This window comes from Cinclus cinclus, chromosome 1 (genome assembly GCF_963662255.1).
Source record: "Cinclus cinclus chromosome 1, bCinCin1.1, whole genome shotgun sequence".
NCBI classification, from domain to species: domain Eukaryota; kingdom Metazoa; phylum Chordata; class Aves; order Passeriformes; family Cinclidae; genus Cinclus; species Cinclus cinclus.
Genome location: NC_085046.1, coordinates 59,255,942 through 59,275,568, shown reverse-complemented (window position 1 = coordinate 59,275,568; position 19,627 = coordinate 59,255,942). Strand labels below are relative to the sequence as shown.

Genomic DNA, 19,627 nt, shown 5'->3' with positions numbered 1-19,627 from the left:
GATGGAGACATCTTACAGGAAGATTCCAAACTAAGAAATCTTTACTTTTTGTCTTCCATTGGAATCCCATCCTCTGAAAATACCCAGCAAGTATGATGTTGCTGTTACACTGCTGAATGCACAGATACTGTGCTTGTGGGAGGCAGAAGGCACAGGGGGAATGGGTACTGCTCCTCACAACTGTGTCCTGGTTTAGGAGTGGTACTCACTAATTCATTGCTCCCAAGTTACCTGTTACCTCTACCATGACCTTCTGCCCAGGAAAGATTGGGCATAGCTCAGCTCTCTTGGTCTTTGTCCTCATTCTTAATGGGTTGTACTGGGACTTGGTTGGTTTGGGGTTTTGTGTAGATTGTGTTTATGGCATGCTCATAAATGGAGTGGCTGAATGAGCAGACATATGCTATGTATGCTTACCATGAGGTTTTTTTAATTTTCTTCTTATATACCAGATTATATTTTTCCAGGGTTAATAGGAAAAAAAAAGAAGTATCTCCAGATTGTTGTCTACAGTCTAATTATTAGACTGATTAGGCCTGATCTCCCTTAAAGTTTCCACAGAAATGTTCACATTTACACTGACTTGTTATCTGTTTAAGCAAACAGCTCAAACAAAGTAGTCAAGTTATATGAAAAGTTACTGATCCTTTTAATTTCTAATTTTTCTGATGTACATATTTTCTTTTTCTTGTTTTGGACTTTTTAGATTGCTGGTATTGGTCCAAATTGCCAGCTAGTAACACAGGATCAGAATGATCTGCATCTGCTTCTCAAAAAACAACAAAAAAATCTCTGCTGCTCTGTTGTGAATCACATTTGTTTCCACCCAAGGAATGATGCCTTCAGGACTTTTTCTGTAGAAATTAATTTCCTCTTTGCCTGCTTTACTCTGTGTTTAATGATAGAATTGTAGGAAAGAAGGGGGAAAAAAGCTCTTGGCTTCATTAAAGAACACACTAAATTTTTCTTCAGCAATTCTATACTAACTTCTTTTGTCAGGCTATTTTCCTTGTGTGGTACCTGCATTCCAGAGCTAAATTCAAGAATCTATAATAGTAGTAGATGGTATGTTGACTAATGTGCTTTCTGGAAGGTTGTCTAAAATAAGCTTTTTAAAATCTAATAACTCTTCATAATGGCAATATCCTGAAAGTGTGGAATTGACAACTAGGTCTTTAAAAAATATTATTAAAAATGGAAAGTTCTTTCACTGTTCTATAGTACTTACCACCTTGAGCAGAATAAAAGAGCTCAGTTTTGTGTAGTTTTTCTTGTTCAAAAAGTGGGCTGTATTAGAAAATTTGCCTTTTGATATTTGAAGGGTTTGCATCTGGGGGCATAAAATAATAAGATGTGTTGTGTTGTTCTGAAGAGTATTAGTCTCCAACTAAAACGCTGAAATTTCAGACAGAATTGCTGCTCAAGTTACAACATGACTGATTGGTACCATGTAATATATGGAACAAGTGGCTGGGAATGTTTCTGTCCCACTTTGGCCTTTCATTCATTAGAGGAATTCAGATGCAAATTCTTAATTTGCACACATGATGAAACTTTATTTCCATTTGGATAGCTGAAAAAGGTGTGTTTTGTTAAGGTGGGATTTTTCAGAATTTTTTGGAAGTTTTTTCATAACTTCAGCTACCCCTGTTGGTCTAACAACACATCTGGTTTATTATGGCTGTTCTTGAAAGTCCTTTGCTAGTCTTGAGATTTCTGAGGATTTTTGAGGATTTCTGGCATGTTGTATAAGATGTGAGTATTGAATCAGGATTTCTGGCATTTATTTCAGTGTCTTTGTTGATTCTTTTTCCTAAACTTTCTTCCCTGGCTCCTGTTGATTACAGGATAGGAAAATCCATACTTTTCTGTACTGAAGCTTTTCTTCTCAGCTTGCTGAGAAAGAGGGGGTGGAACACACAAATTTTCCAGCCATCTACCTTTCCCTCACCAAGCATGATATGGAGTTGGACTGATTTAGTAGTGTCAGAAGAAATAATCTTTCGATATAATAATCATAGGGCTAATTTTGTTTCCTGCTCAGTTTTCCCAAGCAGCAATTACAGAAATAGTGGGAAGCAGGTTTGACAGTTGCCTGCTGTCTCACCTTTTGACTAGCATTCAGATTCACAACTCCTAGAGGGAGCTTTTTAATTCAAAGACTTGGCAAAGCCAAGGGTAGAAGGTATTAGCACGCCTGGAAAGTTAGGAAGGTGATAAAGATTGGAAAGATTGGCAAGGAATATTGTACTGAATATTTTTGCAAAGTGTGTGGGTTTTGGTTTTGCTTTCTTCTAGAAATGGATATTTAATTTTCTCATTGGTGGAAATGTTCATGTTTCTCATGTGCAAACTGAAGATTGAATTTTTCTAGTCTCAAATAAAAGTAAAAAATGTAATGAAATTGATTAAAAGGCCTCAATAAGAGTACAGCTTCTAAAAGTAGAAAAAGTGAGTTTATGTGATTACTGTAAAACAAAATATTTTCGTTTTCCCAAGTATAAAAGTAACCAAAAATTTCTTATTTGCTAATTATAGAGATCTGGAACTTTGTCTTCCTGGGGTGTTTTCCAGCCTTGGGAATGTTCAGTTTCTCACGTAAATTTTTAATAATGTTATATATATATTGTAGAGAATTTATGCATTTCATATAAACCTTATTTTAATTATTTTAAAAAATTCAAATAATATGACTATAGGAAGTAAAATCCTCAACAAGATGTGAGGAAAAGCAAATGGGAAGTGTAGTTTTTTAATGGTAAAGGAGGAATTTGGAAAGAACATCTTGTACTGGTAAAACAGAAAGACAGGGTTGGACAGTGCATTGTGGTGGTACAACAATGGAGATGAAGTGTCATGTACAGGTATCACCCAGAAGTGGGAGTGGTAGATGTCTCAAATGCAGCTGGGAAAGACATGAGACTTTTAGAGCCCTAGTGAGTCTTTGAAGATCTCTGCTAGTTCTGTCCCTGGTAAGTGCATAAACTGGATGCTGGCTGGCCAGACTGTGTTGTTTTGCAGGTAGTTATAGCATATGTCATTCTTTTAGTCTTTTCTTCTCCTGTTGCTTGGCATGTATTTTGGCACACTGGGATAAAGATGTCAAATAAAAATAGTTAAGGTAGCTGAAATTAATATGAAATATTTTATTCTGAAGTATTTATTTCCAGATAAAATTCTTATACTCCATTTTTAAAATATTGTAGAAGCTTCAAGAATGTCTACTCTGGTACCATGTTGGGTTTATTTTTTTATGATCATTTTAATGACACAAAACTGTGTGGTTAAATATAGGAATAGCTTTATACTATTTTTATATTTGCTCTGCCTGAGTAGCCATAGGGAAAAATTTTAGGAAAGGACATAATCAAAATATATTTTTGTGACCTGACCATGGAAAGCTAGGCAGTAGTGACGTCCTTCTGCCTCACATACCCCATCAGGCGAGGCTGAAGCTCCCACCCCTCAATTAGAGGTTTTCCAAACCAGAGGATGTGACTGGTTGGCAGAGGTGGATTCAGTGTCAGTCTGACTGACACCCTGTAGTTTCTTACAAATGTGAAGTGAGCACAGAAAACACTGATTTTGTTCTTTCTGCCTTTTTCTGCTTGGAGGCTGAATCTGTCAAATTTGGAAGTGATGTTGGGTCTTAATGACTTAATCTAGATAACACTGACACTGAGTGTGCTCAGTTGCCAGAATGTCTGCCTTGATACATGAAATGTGGAAAAACTTGTATGACTTTTTGGCGTTTCCTGTAGGGGGTTTTTTCCTTTAGATTTTCTGATACGTGGTGCAAACTCTTGCCCTGGCTTTTGAGAGCCAGTTCCATCCACAAAGTGCAAATTCAATTTTTTGTATATAAAGAAAAGGTTTTGTCTCTTCAAATTTGCATATTTAGTTATTGGCAAAAATCAGCTTGCAGGTGGAACCTGTGATTTCTTCCAGAATGACTAACCCCAATCTTTCTCTACAAACATTCCTTTAATTAACTAAATTGATGCTAATTCGTGATTTATTTCTTCTTTCCAAATGCAAGGCTTTTTTGCAGGGGGAGGGGTAAGGATGAGTTTGTGACCATCTCACAGTATTTCTCACTGCCTTGTGATACATTTCTCCTTTATTACAGGAACACTTACACAGAATGAGATGATATTTAAACGCCTCCACCTAGGTACTGTTTCCTATGGAACAGACACAATGGATGAAATACAGAGTCATATTATAAACTCTTATTCACAGGTATTTCATAAATCATTTACATTTCTTATGGGAGGGGGAGGGTTTAGCAGCATTGAATAATTGTTGATAATGATTATCAAGAATCTGAGATGCTATGAAAGTTGCCCTTTGTAGGTATCCCTTAAGAATATGATGGAAGGGAAAAATATGAGAGAGTACATAGTTCTCCCCTGATTCCAAAGTTTCTCATAATACCCACTTAAAGAGATTTACCTTTCAGTTCTTCACTAGCAGAAATATGTGTTAACCTGTCTGTGCAGTGCAGTCTTTCTCCTGCCAAATCATCTAAGAGTAACATATTCATTACTGAGACTACAAATTACCAGGAAATGTCCAGAACAACATGAACAGTTATTATATCTTTGAAGTTATTCATCAAGAATAGACATCAAAAAGCCACATTAATTGGTATAACGAAATGGTATAACAGTAGCTGTCAAAATAAAACTTAGACAGATATATTTAAAAATCCTTTTTAAAAAAATTAAGATTATTTCAAACGGCATAAAACTGGCAGGGAGAAAGTGAGAGAAAATGGAGAAGTGCATATTGCTTGAGAACAAAATGTTCCTGTGATGTATAAGAGTGCTTGGTCTGGAAAGTGTACAAGAGGATTGTGACTCCCTGTCTTTGTGTGGGTCAGCTGTGGGATTCTGCAACCATTACTTGCATTTCCCATCTATGTGAACTGTTTGGGTGCTTGCTGCAAACCTGCCTAAACACCTGATTCTACTCTGAGATTAGGATGAACTTTGTGCTTTTTTTTTTATTTCGATTCTTTGAAAAAAAAAAAAAGAGTAAGAAAATTGACAGAAGATGAAACAAATGAAAAGTTAACTAGTATTTCTGTGATTACAGTATGATAATAAAAATGTATAGATTTTTTTTTTTTTCTGTAGTTAACTTGGATACACAAACATGACTGCCTGATCCAGTGTCCTGGTTTAGGGCAAATTTGGAAGGAAACTTCCAAATGAGATCCCTCTAGAAAGCAAATTCTAGCAGCCTCTTTCCCCCCCCCCCCCCATGCACCAGTTCCAGAAAGATTTTCTTGGAGAAAACTGGGGGAAAAAACAGTTTCTTTAATGATCGAAATATTCACAAGCATTAAAAGTTAATAATACTAAATGATAAAACCTTTCACTGTTCTGAAGAGACAGCAAATTGAGAAAGTCCTTCTGTAGTTCAGGAGAGGAAACACTCTGTGGGTGTTTCTGGTCTCACTGAGTGTCTCAGTCCCTCCTGCGTCCCTGGCCCCAGGGACACAGGTGTGAGCTCTGGTGCTTCTCTGAGTTTTCAGTCCAGGGGCAATCAATTCCAAGAAAAGAAAAGCCACAGTCTGGGGAACTTCTCTGCCTCAGCTCACAAAAAACTAACTAAAAGCAAAGGAGAGCTCTCTCCTGCTGTGTGTCCGTGCTGCAGACAGTACAGTCCGTGAGAAGGATGCAGGGGAGCGAGTGCAGTTCCTGAAAACAAACTGCTCACTTCTTCTCCCCGCTTCCCTCTCAGAACCAGTCTGAAAGGTGCAGAACTCAATATCCAGAATAAACAGAACAGACGATTGGGGATACCAGCATCATAACCATACCAGCATCATAGAACACCCAGTTAAGTTTATAGACTGACTTTTTCTGTGTCCTCATTTTCTCTTGTAAAAGGACTGTAGGATCAACCAATGATTGGACTATCTAGCTTTGCTGTGTTGTAAACTATGGCTCTCTCCTTATTTGCTTAAAATAAAAATATAAATTTATTTTAACGCCACACTGGACCCAGCTACTTTGTAGCTTTTGGGAGGGGAGACGGGAGGGAAGACAGTGATGAAATGTGTATAATTTAAGTTTGCAACTTAAATTCTTAATTATTTTCTGTCTGTACAATTCAACAATCCCCTTCTTGAATTCTTTTCCTTGAATATATCTATTTCAGCTTAATTTTTAGTAGTAATAGCCATGAATAGTAAATGAGATACAATAATCATGCATTGGAAATGGGAAAAAGGAGCTCTTTCACCTAAAGATCAGATGTCCAAATTTGATTCAGAATGTGTTACTGAAATTCACTTCTACTGACTAAGTTTATAAAATCACCCAAATGTGGCTTTCTTATAAATGCATCGTTTGGGTATTCACAGTAACAACTGTAGCAGTAAGTGATATTAACTGACAGTCTTGAGCTGGCACATGTTGGTCTGAGTGAGTTTGAGAGCTAAGCACCAGTCTTCTAGGGGAGACATACTCACAAATACTGGGTTTATATTTTGCAGTTAAATATGCTATCTGAAAAGAATTGCACAATTCCTGGAATTCTTACTCCTTAAAGCTTTTACTAATTTACTGTAAATTTTAATGAGTGGTAACCATAGTTACAAGTTTTTAGTAACTAACCTACTTAAAGCAAGAAAAGTGAGGGAAGCTTTTCTTCTCAGTTGTGGGAAAAATATTTCCAAAATGTAGGTTTGCTATTAGTAGATGATGAAAAGAACCTTCTTGGAGCGTCCTCTTTTTTCAGCTTTATATAACAATGCTTTATGTTTAAAAAATGCTTTAATTATGCTTGTGTTAGTAGGAACTCATTAAAACAGAACAATGATGGAGTCTCACTAATAAACCAAACAACTACAAAACAATTGTTTCAATCTGAAAAAGTATAGTGAGGTTTTTTATTCAATCTATGATAATAGAAGCGGCTGGTTAGCTAGGCCATGGTTCTTGTGTGACATTGATTTTATCCCTTGTTTGTGTTCTGTTTTATTATTACAGTGGACCTACTAGACTATTGTCATCTTAATGTAACACACAAATCTATTATAACCTGATTATATTTCCCCATTGGAAGCATTTTGTGATAGAGGGCATAATCTTTAATGGAATTTGTGTGAAATTAAATTATACAAGCATCAATAAACATAACATAATTCAGAAGGAGTAAATCAGCTTAATTTATTTGTGACTGTAATGGCATCAGCGTTAGCAGAATGCAAATGCAGAGGTTTAAAGCAATAGCTGAAAAGCAGTGCCAGATGAGCAGAAAGTTAAACCCTTTATTAGACAACACTGTAATTTGATGGGCAGAATGTTCACGGTTCAGCAGATTGCAGTCAGGAGGAAAAAAGCGTGGATTTTGAAAAGGTTTTCTGAGCTACACTGGAGTGAACAGAAGAGCCTCTGGTGGTACTGCTGATATATTTAATGTGCTGACTTTTAAACAAAAAGCAAAATCCTACCAACAAAAACCAATAATCTCTCTAAAAAAAAAAAAAACTTATTTTAAATAATTATATATATATAGTACTTTTCAGAGGAAAATTGGTTCTGTCATGTGCTCGAGCATTTCTGAAGGGAAACTTAAAGTAGTTCTAGTTTAATGGTTATGCAACAGTAATATGTATCAAACTGTTATTTTGCATGATTATTTTATTAGATTATTGCATTCTTGTAAGGACCAAAACACTTTAGCTGCAGCAAAACCGTAAAACTGTGTTTGTTCACAAATAATACAGAAATTGTGTAAGTTATAAATTAAATCAGCAGTATTTGTGTTTTAATGACTCCTAATATTAATACTTAAAAATTATGCTGCTTTTGTTCTTCTGATCTCTTCTGATCTCTTCTGATCACCACAAATGTGATCCTTTAGAATAGAGAGATTTAGGTGAAGATTTAGAAAAAAGGGTTTCTTTTCAGCTTAATGACACAGGTGAAGAAGAGCAACAAAACAGCAAATTTTAAAATTTTGTCTTAGCATTTCTGAACTCATCCAGTTGGTGGCTGGTTTAATTTTTTTAAAGAGGAAAAGGAAAAAATAATAATTGAATGCAATAGATATGAAAGGACTATTGTGGCAGATGATTGAAAAACATAAAATTGGAAGGGAGGTAGCAGGGGTTTCTGTGGAATCCGATCAGCCTATTCAACCCTTTTCCAACGTACTTGTTTTAATTTCACATTTTTTAATTTTCTTCAGGCTCTGTTATTGAAATTTGACTACAAATGCAAGGTGATAAGCCCATAGTTATGTATAATTTATTTAAAAGATTAGATGAGGCTTTTTATGAATCACAAGCTGAATGAGTTAACAGTAGGTTGTATAAAAACAAATAGATGGTTAGTAGCCTTATCATTTATCAACCTTTATAAAGGGAACAGTCAGATATAGAAGTATTCATGTTTTGTTTCCATTTCTGAACTTTGGTTTACTGTTCATTGTGTTGGGTCTTAAAGGTCCACTCTCAGAACAGTGGGAACAGTACGAGCTCAACACCATCCAGGAAGCCTCAATCATCTGCACCCAAAGTCCGAAAGAGCGTCAGCAGTCGGATACACGAGGCGGTGAAGGCCATTGCCCTCTGCCACAATGTCACCCCTGTATATGAATCCAGGGCTGGTGTGTCTGCAGAGACAGAATATGCAGAAGTGGATCAGGACTTCAGTGATGAAAATCGAACTTACCAGGCTTCCAGCCCTGATGAGGTTGGTATGCAAGGCTGAAAATATTTATATTTCCTGAAGAATGGGGTAAACTAAGTTAGAAAGAGAAGAGGTGTGAAAAAGAAGTGTTTTGAGCAGAGATTTCTTTAAAATTTGTAGTAATTTCTTTTTGTTTTCTACAGCTTAGAAAAGATCTGCTAGTTCTTTGTTGTATAAAAGTGTTTTCAGTTATTTGACTTCAAGTGAAGTCAATGCTTCGGGGTCAATACTGTATTGAGGATTGCAATTAAATGTTTATTGTTTATTATTTTTCTCAAAATAGTAATCCATGTATGAATCATAAGATGCTGTTAAAGGGAATATGAAACTGTTCTGAGTGATGGACAGTCTGGTACATTAGTAAGAGATGCTACCAGATACTGGAGCGTATAATTCTTAACAGGAAAAAAACAAACAAACAAAACCCCCAGAAGGAAGCAAACAAACAAACAAACAAAAAAAAACATCAAACCTCAAATGCTTCTGTAGAAAAGTTTTTGAGCTTCAAACTCTAGACAGCATCATAATATTTAGGGTTCTTTCAAAATTGCATCAAGTGTAGCACAAATTTAAAACACTATTTCAATAAAAACATGCCTTTGACTTCTATTGAATTCCAAATTTTAAACAAATCCCGGTGCTTTCATTGGATTTGAGTTGTTGTTCTGAATAATCCTATTTTGGTCCCTAAATTGATTGCCTAAAATTCAATCTAAAGAGATACTAGAAGAGAGAGGCAAAGCTCATGTTTCAAGCTACTGCAAAGAGTTCACTTTATATAAATGTGTGTTATTGATACAGGGGAAAGGAGCAATACTGTTTTGAGGTTGGTTTGCATCTGAAAGTGAGCAGGTTGAGAAGAATCTTTGAAACAAAGAATTTCTAGCATTGTCTGAAGGTACTGTTGTTGTTATTACCCCTGTAGCTAAGTCATAAATAAAATAAGGTTGTTTTAAGATGTGAAGAAGGGATTATGTACCTGAAAGCTTGAATATTTTTCTAGCTGTTCAAGTTGATCTCATACAAGACAATGTTTCTTTCACAAACTTCATGCTTCATCCATGTGGTGTATTATTCATGTATGCATTTGGTTTTCATGTCTGATATGTCACCATATGTAATGCTAACAAAACTTCAGCAGTTCAGACTGCAGGCTATAATTGCTAAAAGTAACAAGTCTATAGCAAGTGTTTTTAGGAATGCAAGAAATTAAATTTAATCTGTCTTCATGTAGTAACAAATCAGCAGACATTACATACATTTCAGATGCCAGAAACACAGCTCATAGTGTCAAAGGATTGCAGAATATAAAGAAGTGGCTGGTTCTCCATGGCTAAAAAATGGCAGTCAGAACAGTTTTAAAAATAAAACTCTGGGCAGTACTTGAGATGCTGATTTTTGGCTAAAACCAATAATTCATAGTACTGTATTTGGGGTTATATAATGTGAACTCATCCACATTATGAATTGAGAATCTTGGAAGGGCATTTGTTTATGCCAGAAGGGCATTTATTTATGATATGTAGTTATATAATGTTTGACTTGTATTATGCACATGTATACAAATTTTCATCTGCGCATGCATTCATATTTACTAAATGTTTCCGTTTAATGAGCCTGTGAGGTACTACTGAGTATAATGAATGACTGCATGAGCAAGGATCTGCCTATGAAGATATGATCACAACTATAAATTAAGTAAACATTTTGCTTTAATAGCCAAAGGTATTACTAAATCAGGTGAAGAGATGTGCAGTTGAGAGAGACTTGAGTTTTTTCTCCTGCTTGCTCGTCTCTGCCTGTGGGCATTTTTATATATTTGTTCAGTTGTTTGAAAGCTGAAAATGCTACCATGAAGAGCAATTCTCCTCCCATGTTTACTAAAGAAAGCAGCTGTAAGGCTCAAGAATTATACGAGCCATGCCCTGGGAAGACAGTAGGGAATTTGACCTTGGAAAGATGAAAGGAAAGTTGATAAAGTGCTAATATAACAGATCTGGGACTCGGGGTGGGAAAGGAGGTAGAAGAAGAAATCAGCAACAAAAAAAACTATTTGTGCTGCAAGGGAGAGAATGCACAGATATCCTTTTAATAATTTTTTTATCATTTCAACTCATACATTAAAACTATATGGGAGTGAAATTAAATGTTTCCATTCTAAAAGAGCCTTAAATTTCCTTTTTGTTTCTCCAACAATGCTTGAAACACTAGTAAAATTATCATATTGAATAAATATGCCTTAATATAATGAGAAGTTGATGTTAAATGGAGTCTTATAAAAAGATGAAGCTACAAAAAGCATGTAAACAGCATAAAAATTGCTGCATGACAGACAAAAAGCCTAGGAGTTGAAATACTAGCAGGTCTTTATCATAATTTTTTTAAGACTTCTATTGATGCAATGTTTGCAAATCACTGGAGCCTAAGGAAAATAATGTAAATGGTTCATTATTTAGCTTATTGAACTTTCCTGCAGTTAGGTTGACGGATGATGCCAATGTTTCCCAATCACCAAAGTACCATTTTAAAAGCATTTTTTATTGAATAAAGTGCTTTGAATATTGCACCCTGGAGCTTTATTTAGGGAAATGGTTCAATTGATGTTTTCTGTTTAACCTCAGCACTGACCTATCACAACATATTTGGTTAATAAGCAACATTATCATTTAATAGACTTAACTGGTTTTATGCATTGTACTTTCTCAATTGCAACTCTGGTCTCTTAGATTTTGTTTATGGATCTGGCTTGATTGCAGTCTTTTGAAACAAGATGTTATTTGCACAGTTGTCTGTTGCATTATATAATATTGCATGATCACACCATTGAATGTAAAGAGCAGGGAACAGTATGCAAGTATAAACTATTCTTCCATGTAGGAAGGTATAGGAGACAGCTCAGTAATATGCTGACTACAGTATGCACTTAATGAATTGACTTGAGGGACTCTTGAAATTCCTCACGCCTGTGTGTGTATATGTGTGCATCCATATACAGATATAATATAACCATAACAAAGTATGCACATTTAGAAGTAGCTGCATTCATCATAAAAGATGTATTTATCCGTTGTTAGAGTAACCTGAGATAAGTAACTGATTTTGTATTCATAATGCAAACCCTACTTATGCCAGGCTCTTTGTTTCTTATGATAAGTGATCAATATTTCATTTTCTCTGAAAGAGTGGAAAGTTTCATTTGTCTGTCACTTGTCCTCTACAGCTGTAGCATAGCAAACAATAAACATTCACTGAGAACCCACTGGAGGAAAAAAATAAGAACAAAATGAAACAACCACCCAGCTTCAACTTTGCCATCATAGGTGTGGGTTCAGCTCATCTGTAGAAAGCCTGCTACCTTAATGTAATGAACAATCATAAAAGGATATAAGCTAAGTAGGCAAAGCGATAGAGTTCAAAGGTCAGAGACCCAAGCAATTCAGGGCATGCTATGAACAGGAGCCTTTGAAGACCTTTGCTCCCTTTCGTCAGAAAAGGTTGATCAGTCATGATTTTTAATGACTGCTTACTCACATAAACCAGCCATTTATTGGTTATGCTTTGTCCTGCACTGTTATAGTCTCAAGCATTCCTAATTCCAGGATCTTGAATATTTAAATACTACCTTTAAGTGTGGTCAGTTATTTAATTCCAACGTTTCTGTCCAGAGACAACAGAGTTGCTAAAATTAATTACAAGGATACAAAGCCAATCATTTAAAAACAGACAGGGAAATTATATGCCCTTAGTGAAGCAGCTTTTGTGTTTACAAAAGTGAAGCTGTAATGTATGAGACATGTTGTATTGTTTAATTCATTTTATTGTGTGTGCTTATTGAAGCAAGACTAATTGTGTTGTTTTGTCAATGTATTGTGAAAAGCAAATCACTCAGTAGCATAAAACCATCACTTGCATGACCTTCGAGACCCACAAAGAATAACTACTCCATAGCTTGTCTTGAATATTGATTGGTAGCTTTTTTCACATGATCAAGCTGTATTTTTAAGTTAATAATTTTATTTTAATTATGAAGGGTTTTTTATAAAAAGTGATGGACTGAAAATGTTAGTTATAAAATCATTCTTTATAAATGTAAACAAACTAGGACTGATTGGAGACAGAAATGAGTTGTTGAACAGTCCTGATGCAAATGGTTGGAAACACTCAGGCAGTGGGGGAAGGATGTGCCACTGCTTCTTTTCTGTTTCCAAAGCAATAGCCTTAACTTAAAAGTACCACACTTACAGTGTCTGTATACCTTATGCAACAGTCTGATTTTGAAAGCAGATCCTATTGTCTGAAGTGAAGATGCTCTTAACTCTGAAAGAAATATAAGTGAGTTACATGAGAATTCTTCTAAGCAGCAAAACGAGCTTAGAAAATTTCCATCTCTAGTCCTTCTTTCTGACCCTACAAATTGCTCCCTCATATATGCCAAAACCATTGAAGACTTTCCTTATGCAGGTTCTTTTTTGGTTAAAGTGGTCAGGTTCATTGCAGGGGTCCAGGAAATCTGTGAGTAGAATGTGGTGGAACTCCCAAACTGCCCTATGAGGTGGAGAACTACCAACTGCAGCCATGAGGCAGTGGATCTTTTGCTTAAACTCTTAGCTCAAAAGAGAATATTGTACATTGAAAGTGACAATTATTTGTTCATAAAGTGTTTTGAGCAACAAATACTGTAAATTTTGAGTAGTTCAATATTTCTCGGGAGCAGAAGTGATAGTCTGGGCCATAAGGAAAGGGAAGCAGGAGCTGGGTATGATAGCCAGGCTGCTAGAGGCTGTGGCCTTAGAGATGAGGTGTACAGCCCCACGGTATCCAAGTATGGTGAGCAGAGCATGTCTGTGATTGAAACCTGTAGTCAAGAGTGTGTATTATTGTGCAGGTCAACCCTAAAGCAGTGCATAAGCTGTCTGGTTCAATTTGGTTCCATAAATTAACATTTTTAAACAAATGAGATGATTACATCCCCAAAACATGGACATGTGGCCATGGTGTGTAACAATGGTGCTTTTGAAGTTTCACCTCTTCATGGCCCTCTGGAAATGCACTTGTTCCTCAGGTGACTGAGTGAGAAACACACTCCTACTTGGAGAAGCTGCTTCCACCTCCTGAGCTGGTACTGCTCTAGGTGATGCTGTGGGTTGCACATTTACTGCTTGATTTGGGCGAGTTTCCTTATGAAATCTCTGAATTTGACTTTGAGTGGAAATCTGTGCCCTGGTAATTGAAGTGTTTGATATTTGGGTCTGTGAAATATAGAAGCTCAGAGGATGGCCTCTAGTGGGGAGGCTGCTGACAGAAGCAACCAGACTTCAAGAGTGGGCATGTGGTAAATGGAAGCATATGAAAGATTTAGAGTAAGAACACTAAATGAGGTGTTTCTCACTAGCTCACATCAGATCTGTTGCATTTCTGCTTCACAGTGCAATTATTTGCATCTTTCTTTCCTAATTTGGAAGTTGCTTCTTTCACATTGTCACATGAAAGGTGCATGGCCCTTTGACTTGCTACTGAGGAGAAAGAAAATCAGCAAGTTAAAAAAAATCTCTCTTTGCCTCCATGTGCATTACCCGCCCTAGGAACACTACACACTTAGTGGGTTCACTGCTGAAAATGGGAAGACCATTTACCCACCAATATGCTTATGTCTCCCAGGCAGCTGGTTTCCATAAAAGGGAAGCGTTGTGATAGGCCAGAGAAGGTCCATAAAATACTTAAATAAGTCCCTAATCTGGATTCAGGACACTTGACACGTTTCATCTGTGCATGTGTATCAGCAAATTAACAGTTATCAGCAAATAAATATTATCATTGCAATGGATTCTTTTAAAACAAAATGGTGGCATCACCATCTAAGCCTTTTGTGCTTGTCCAACCTTAATCACTTTATCTGACTTCATCCATTATGTCAAGTTCTGAAGAAGCCACAGCTGCTGCATTTTCTTGGTATTCTAGGGGCTCTTGATTTAGGCACACTAGATTGCAAGACCATTTTAATGTAGAGTTTCTGAAATGTATTGAAGAGAAGAGAATGTACTTGTAGAGGGGAAACCTCAAGAAGAGAGATTTGGCTAAAATTACTTTTTCTCTATGCTCTCTGTAGCCAGCCTTTCAATATGTATTTGTTGAGATTTGTAATATAGGTGTTCATGCCATTTGTGAAATACTTGTTTAGAAAAAAAAAAAAAATCTGCATTCTAAAATCTTCAGGTATTTTAATGATAAAATCTGGCTATGTTGTTTTGGATGCTGCTCTGAATCATTCTGAGTGATGGGAGTCAAACTCGTCTTTCTCTCAAGTTTTTTCAGTGTCCTTGTAGCATCTGTTTGACTCTTGAGCCTTATTGACTATTTCTCGTATGGTATTTGCCCTGATCAATTTAAAAGAAAAAATAAGTATGCCATTGTGTATAGGCCAGGTATAAGAATACAAAATGACTGTGCTGCAAAATGCTAATTTAAATGGTATGTGAAGCCAAGCATAAATGAAAAAATAAACAGATTTGAGTCTCCAAATTTAGAACACTTTAGTCCTAGCTGCACAGGGACACAAATAAGATGATAGGGTTTTAGTAGAAGGATGCAATTTACAGGTCAGAATGTAATAGTAACCCTTCACTGTGAAAATTGAAAATTAACCTTAGAAGTACTGGATCATTTATAGCTTATATGCTACTTCTGGTGAAGAAGAAAAGTTTGTAAAAAGGCTTCCTGTAGTTTTCAGGAATTAAAAATGGTGCTTTTCAGTGTGTTCTATTCCCTTCTGTTACTGCATCTCACTGTATTTTCATCTGGTGATGCCTGCACCGATGGCACTACTAGGGATTTTTTACAGGATTTTATTCCGATTTTAAATTTTAGTAGAAGCTGAGGTGTTTTATTTGCTTTGTGTGAAATTCTTACTGACCATGTCTGTTGAACTTACCTAGAGAATTTTCTACTTGAATTGTAGAAAAGTGTTTGATTTTTGATAATTTTTTATTTTTTTGAGTGCTTGATTTTTTTCATCTTGCCTGGGATTAATTGCAATGCCTATTAATCCATAAAAATCATGTGGACTTCATTATAGTTAACTTTCTAGTGCTTTTAAAATCTGATTTCCAGTAATGATTAGCATTTGGAAAACTAGAAATAGATTGAGGAGGAGAAGTTTTCTTTAATCAGAAAAAAAAATTAGATATGGAATGTGTTTTATATATAAAACAGTAAAATCAGTAAATCAGTTTTCCTAAAATTTTTTTGAAGGAATAAATAACATGTGGTGGTAAGAGATATATAAAGTATAATACAGAAAAATGCTGAAGCTAGATGTCATGCACTTCAAAGCAGCAAAATTTTGAAAACAGGACTTTCTCTTGTGAGTTTGTAGGATGCAGTATTGTAAGGATTATTGGATTCCATCTTATTTGATGTCAGAAATCATATTAATGCTGAAATAAAATAGTAAAATTATGCAAGTGAGCAAAGTAAACTAAAAATAAGGTCCTTTGCTTTCCTGTTTACTACCTATTACGTTGTCTCAACTTGCATGGAACTGTAGATATAATAAATATTTTATATGGAAATACTCCCAAAGTCTTTTACTTGCATCATGGTCTTGTTGATATATAAATAGTTTTCTCATTTTGCAAAATTTCTACTTGACGTCCTTGATGTACTGTTAACTGTATGTGGGGTATTTATTAGAATAGTTACTTCTGAACAATATAGTCTAAATACCTCATTTTCAGCAATAAGTTAAAAAAAGTTTTTATATTCTTGATAAGGAATTTTGTAAGCTCTTCAAGAGAAACGTGTAATTTGATGTGTTAAGATTTTATACTCAGTCTGCTGCTGTTCACTGTTTTTTCCCTAGATTCTTAGAAGAGTTTAGACTTTTACCCTAGCAACAATTGTTTGGCTTTAGCCTACTTTATATAACTGTAACGTATATATAACTATATGTTATGTAGTTATAGTTATTAGTTATATAGTTCCATAATAGTTATAATATAGTTATATAACTATAATTAATTATATAACATATATGACTGTAACTTTCATACTTAAATACGCCTTTTTTTTTTTTTTCTTTAGGTGGCTCTGGTGCAGTGGACAGAGAGTGTGGGACTCACTCTGGTTAACAGGGATCTGACCTCAATGCAGCTGAAGACCCCTGGTGGACACATCCTGACATACTATATCCTGCAGATCTTCCCCTTCACTTCCGAGAGCAAGCGCATGGGCATCATAGTTCGGGTAATTTTGGTGATTTTCTGGGTGTTTGGTTTGATTTTTTTAAAAAATCCTGACAGATCAGACTAAATTCACTCCTTATGCAACAGACAATACCACAGAAGTTCATTGATTATATTTGCCTGTGTGTGGATTCACTGAATATGCAATGAGTGTTGCATCATTAAAATGTGTAACAAGCATTTCCACTAAGTTATTTGTAAATTTTTAATTACCAGGTATTTCATAGATACAGAGCTTTCTGGTTTGGGTTGGTATTTGCCACCCAAGAAACAAAATATAAGTTAGAGTGGATATAACAGCGATATTTTAAAATTTAGTTTAGGGACACAGAGAATCTGTTATGCTTCTTCAGTTAGACTTCAGTTAGAACTGGTCCTCTTACATGAAAATAGAGGACATATATTTCAATGGAATCAGAGATAACACTGGAAATAGTAACATCAAGTAATAAAATTTACCCACTTCTTGGCAAGGTACTTCATCTTCTATATATGGGAACCTCTACTGAGGGCTTCAGAAGGCAATTTAAGTTATTGGGAGGTAATTGTTTTGACTTTATAAACAGATATTCCTTCCCTCCCTTTCCATTTCACTTGCAAAATTTTAGGATGAATCTTCGGGAGAAATTACATTTTACATGAAGGGTGCAGATGTTGCCATGTCCACTATTGTGCAGTACAATGATTGGTTAGAAGAAGAGGTAAGAAAGAAAATCAACATTTACAAGAATTAAAATTTTATAAAAATCTAAAATATATCAGGTATTTTTGGGATATGTTTAAAGGACACTCTGAGCCAGTGTAGTAATGGATTTTGAACTTCAGTTATGCATATCCTGAATGGATTTCAAGGGATTAAAATAATTTCCAATTCCTAAGTAACATACAAGAGAAACAAAGCTGGTAGTAGTAGCAGGACACATTCCTACTTAAAACAAGGAAAGTTGTTTTTCACTGACTGACCTTTCACATAAAACCTAATGACTTCTGAGAAGTATTCTGCTGTAAATCTGTTTATTGTGAAATGCCCTTTTTGATCAAAATCTGCAGTGAGGTATGATTATGAATTACAGACTTTGACAAGCATTGGGTCCAAACTACTTTTTTACCACATTTATTAAACTTCAAATAAAATAGTTAGTGCCTGAATTTCAAACCTGATTAATATTTTTCACTATGTGTTCTAGTAGGTACCAGCAATCATCTTATTTTTGACCCTACATAGAGCCAATATGTTAATACAATGATTACACCATGTATGTTCATAATGGTATTGGCAATATGAATCAATATCTGCTGCAGGGCAGTTTGATTTATTCGGGGACATGAATAAATTAAACTCCCTCAAGACCTAGCAAAATGTCATAAAAATTACTTTTGGCGATAATGATGCACAATTAATTGCAAAATACTTGTTTAATTTATTTAGCTTTATGAGGTCAAATCAATAAGTGTTTTCACTGGAGAGCCTTGTTTTTCGTTAAGACACGCTATTCCATTGCTATTTTTAATGTGTAGATGCTTTTCTGAGAAGAGACACATTCAGTGAAAAAAGAAATGTATCTCTGTTTTGTGCCTCAAAAGTAGTTTTAATTTATTAAAGCTTCAACCTAAAAAAATTTTCTTTAAGCTAGGAGATCTAATTGACTTACTATAACAAACCACTTCATCTGGGGGGACCTGAAGTATAATTGCTTTTCATCCTGCTTGTGGCTTCTCCAGAACAATTTAAGAGTCTAAAGAAACACCTAAATTTATGGTACAGATAAACTCTGTTAGCATACAGTATAAAGCATGAACACAGGATTGAATATTTGCATAACTGTTCTGTGCTTTGGTTCATTTAGTGTGGTAACATGGCACGTGAAGGACTGCGCACACTGGTGGTTGCCAAAAAATCACTTACTGAAGAACAGTATCAAGATTTTGAGGTATGAAAGGACAGAATGATCTTGCACATTATCATATTTAATTACTTCAAGGAGAACATTCCTCTTTTTTGTTTTTTAAGGTTGCCAAAAAAAAGATGATTAATATTTTAAAAAATAGATAATTAAGGTATTGTCCACAATCTGTTAAAGGCTTTGTCATTCATTAGTGATGGTTCTGCAGTCATATGTAGGGTCCTGTTTGCTTTATTATTGGATTGGACAGTGTTTTCCCAGAAGCTAGTGTAATGTTATTTTGTAGTTTCAGCATGACCTAAAAAAATCTACTTGTTCTCAAAGATAAGGCCTTTCCTCCTTAGAAGCTGTGATGCCTAGTTCTTAATAGTTCTTCAGGAAGCATTCTCTTTAGGTGAATTGTCAGAAGAGCCCTTTATAACATTGGGTATAAAGTAAAACTGCTCCTTTAGTCTTGTTCTTCATTAGAGATATTTAATGACAAGCATTTAGCCTAATGAATCCATGCTATCACTGAGTGGTAGACTGAATGCATACTTTATGAGTTGTAGAAAACTCTTAAATGGTTTTGTGTTTGTGTAAACAGAGTCGATATAACCAAGCAAAGTTAAGCATACATGATAGAAACCTGAAAGTTGCCGCTGTTGTAGAGAGTTTGGAGCGAGAAATGGAATTACTGTGTCTCACTGGAGTAGAAGATCAGCTGCAAGCAGATGTTAGACCAACTCTAGAGATGCTAAGGAATGCTGGAATAAAGGTACTAAACATACTG

General features: G+C 35.4%; 1 protein-coding gene across 4 annotated transcripts in view; it reads left to right on the top strand.

Moving 5' to 3' along the window:
• The window catches only part of ATP9B (ATPase phospholipid transporting 9B (putative)), a 151,601-nt gene that overhangs the window by 117,077 nt on the left and 14,897 nt on the right, over nt 1-19,627 (top strand). For 3 of the 4 annotated variants that reach the window (XM_062513456.1, XM_062512636.1, XM_062514644.1), the window contains exons 14-19: nt 4,130-4,242; nt 8,466-8,714; nt 16,791-16,952; nt 17,560-17,652; nt 18,799-18,882; nt 19,442-19,612. In XM_062513456.1, the coding sequence (XP_062369440.1) occupies nt 4,130-4,242; nt 8,466-8,714; nt 16,791-16,952; nt 17,560-17,652; nt 18,799-18,882; nt 19,442-19,612 (872 nt within the window). The remainder of the gene's footprint in view (nt 1-4,129; nt 4,243-8,465; nt 8,715-16,790; nt 16,953-17,559; nt 17,653-18,798; nt 18,883-19,441; nt 19,613-19,627) is intronic. The other variant, XM_062514181.1, reaches the window with a different exon arrangement.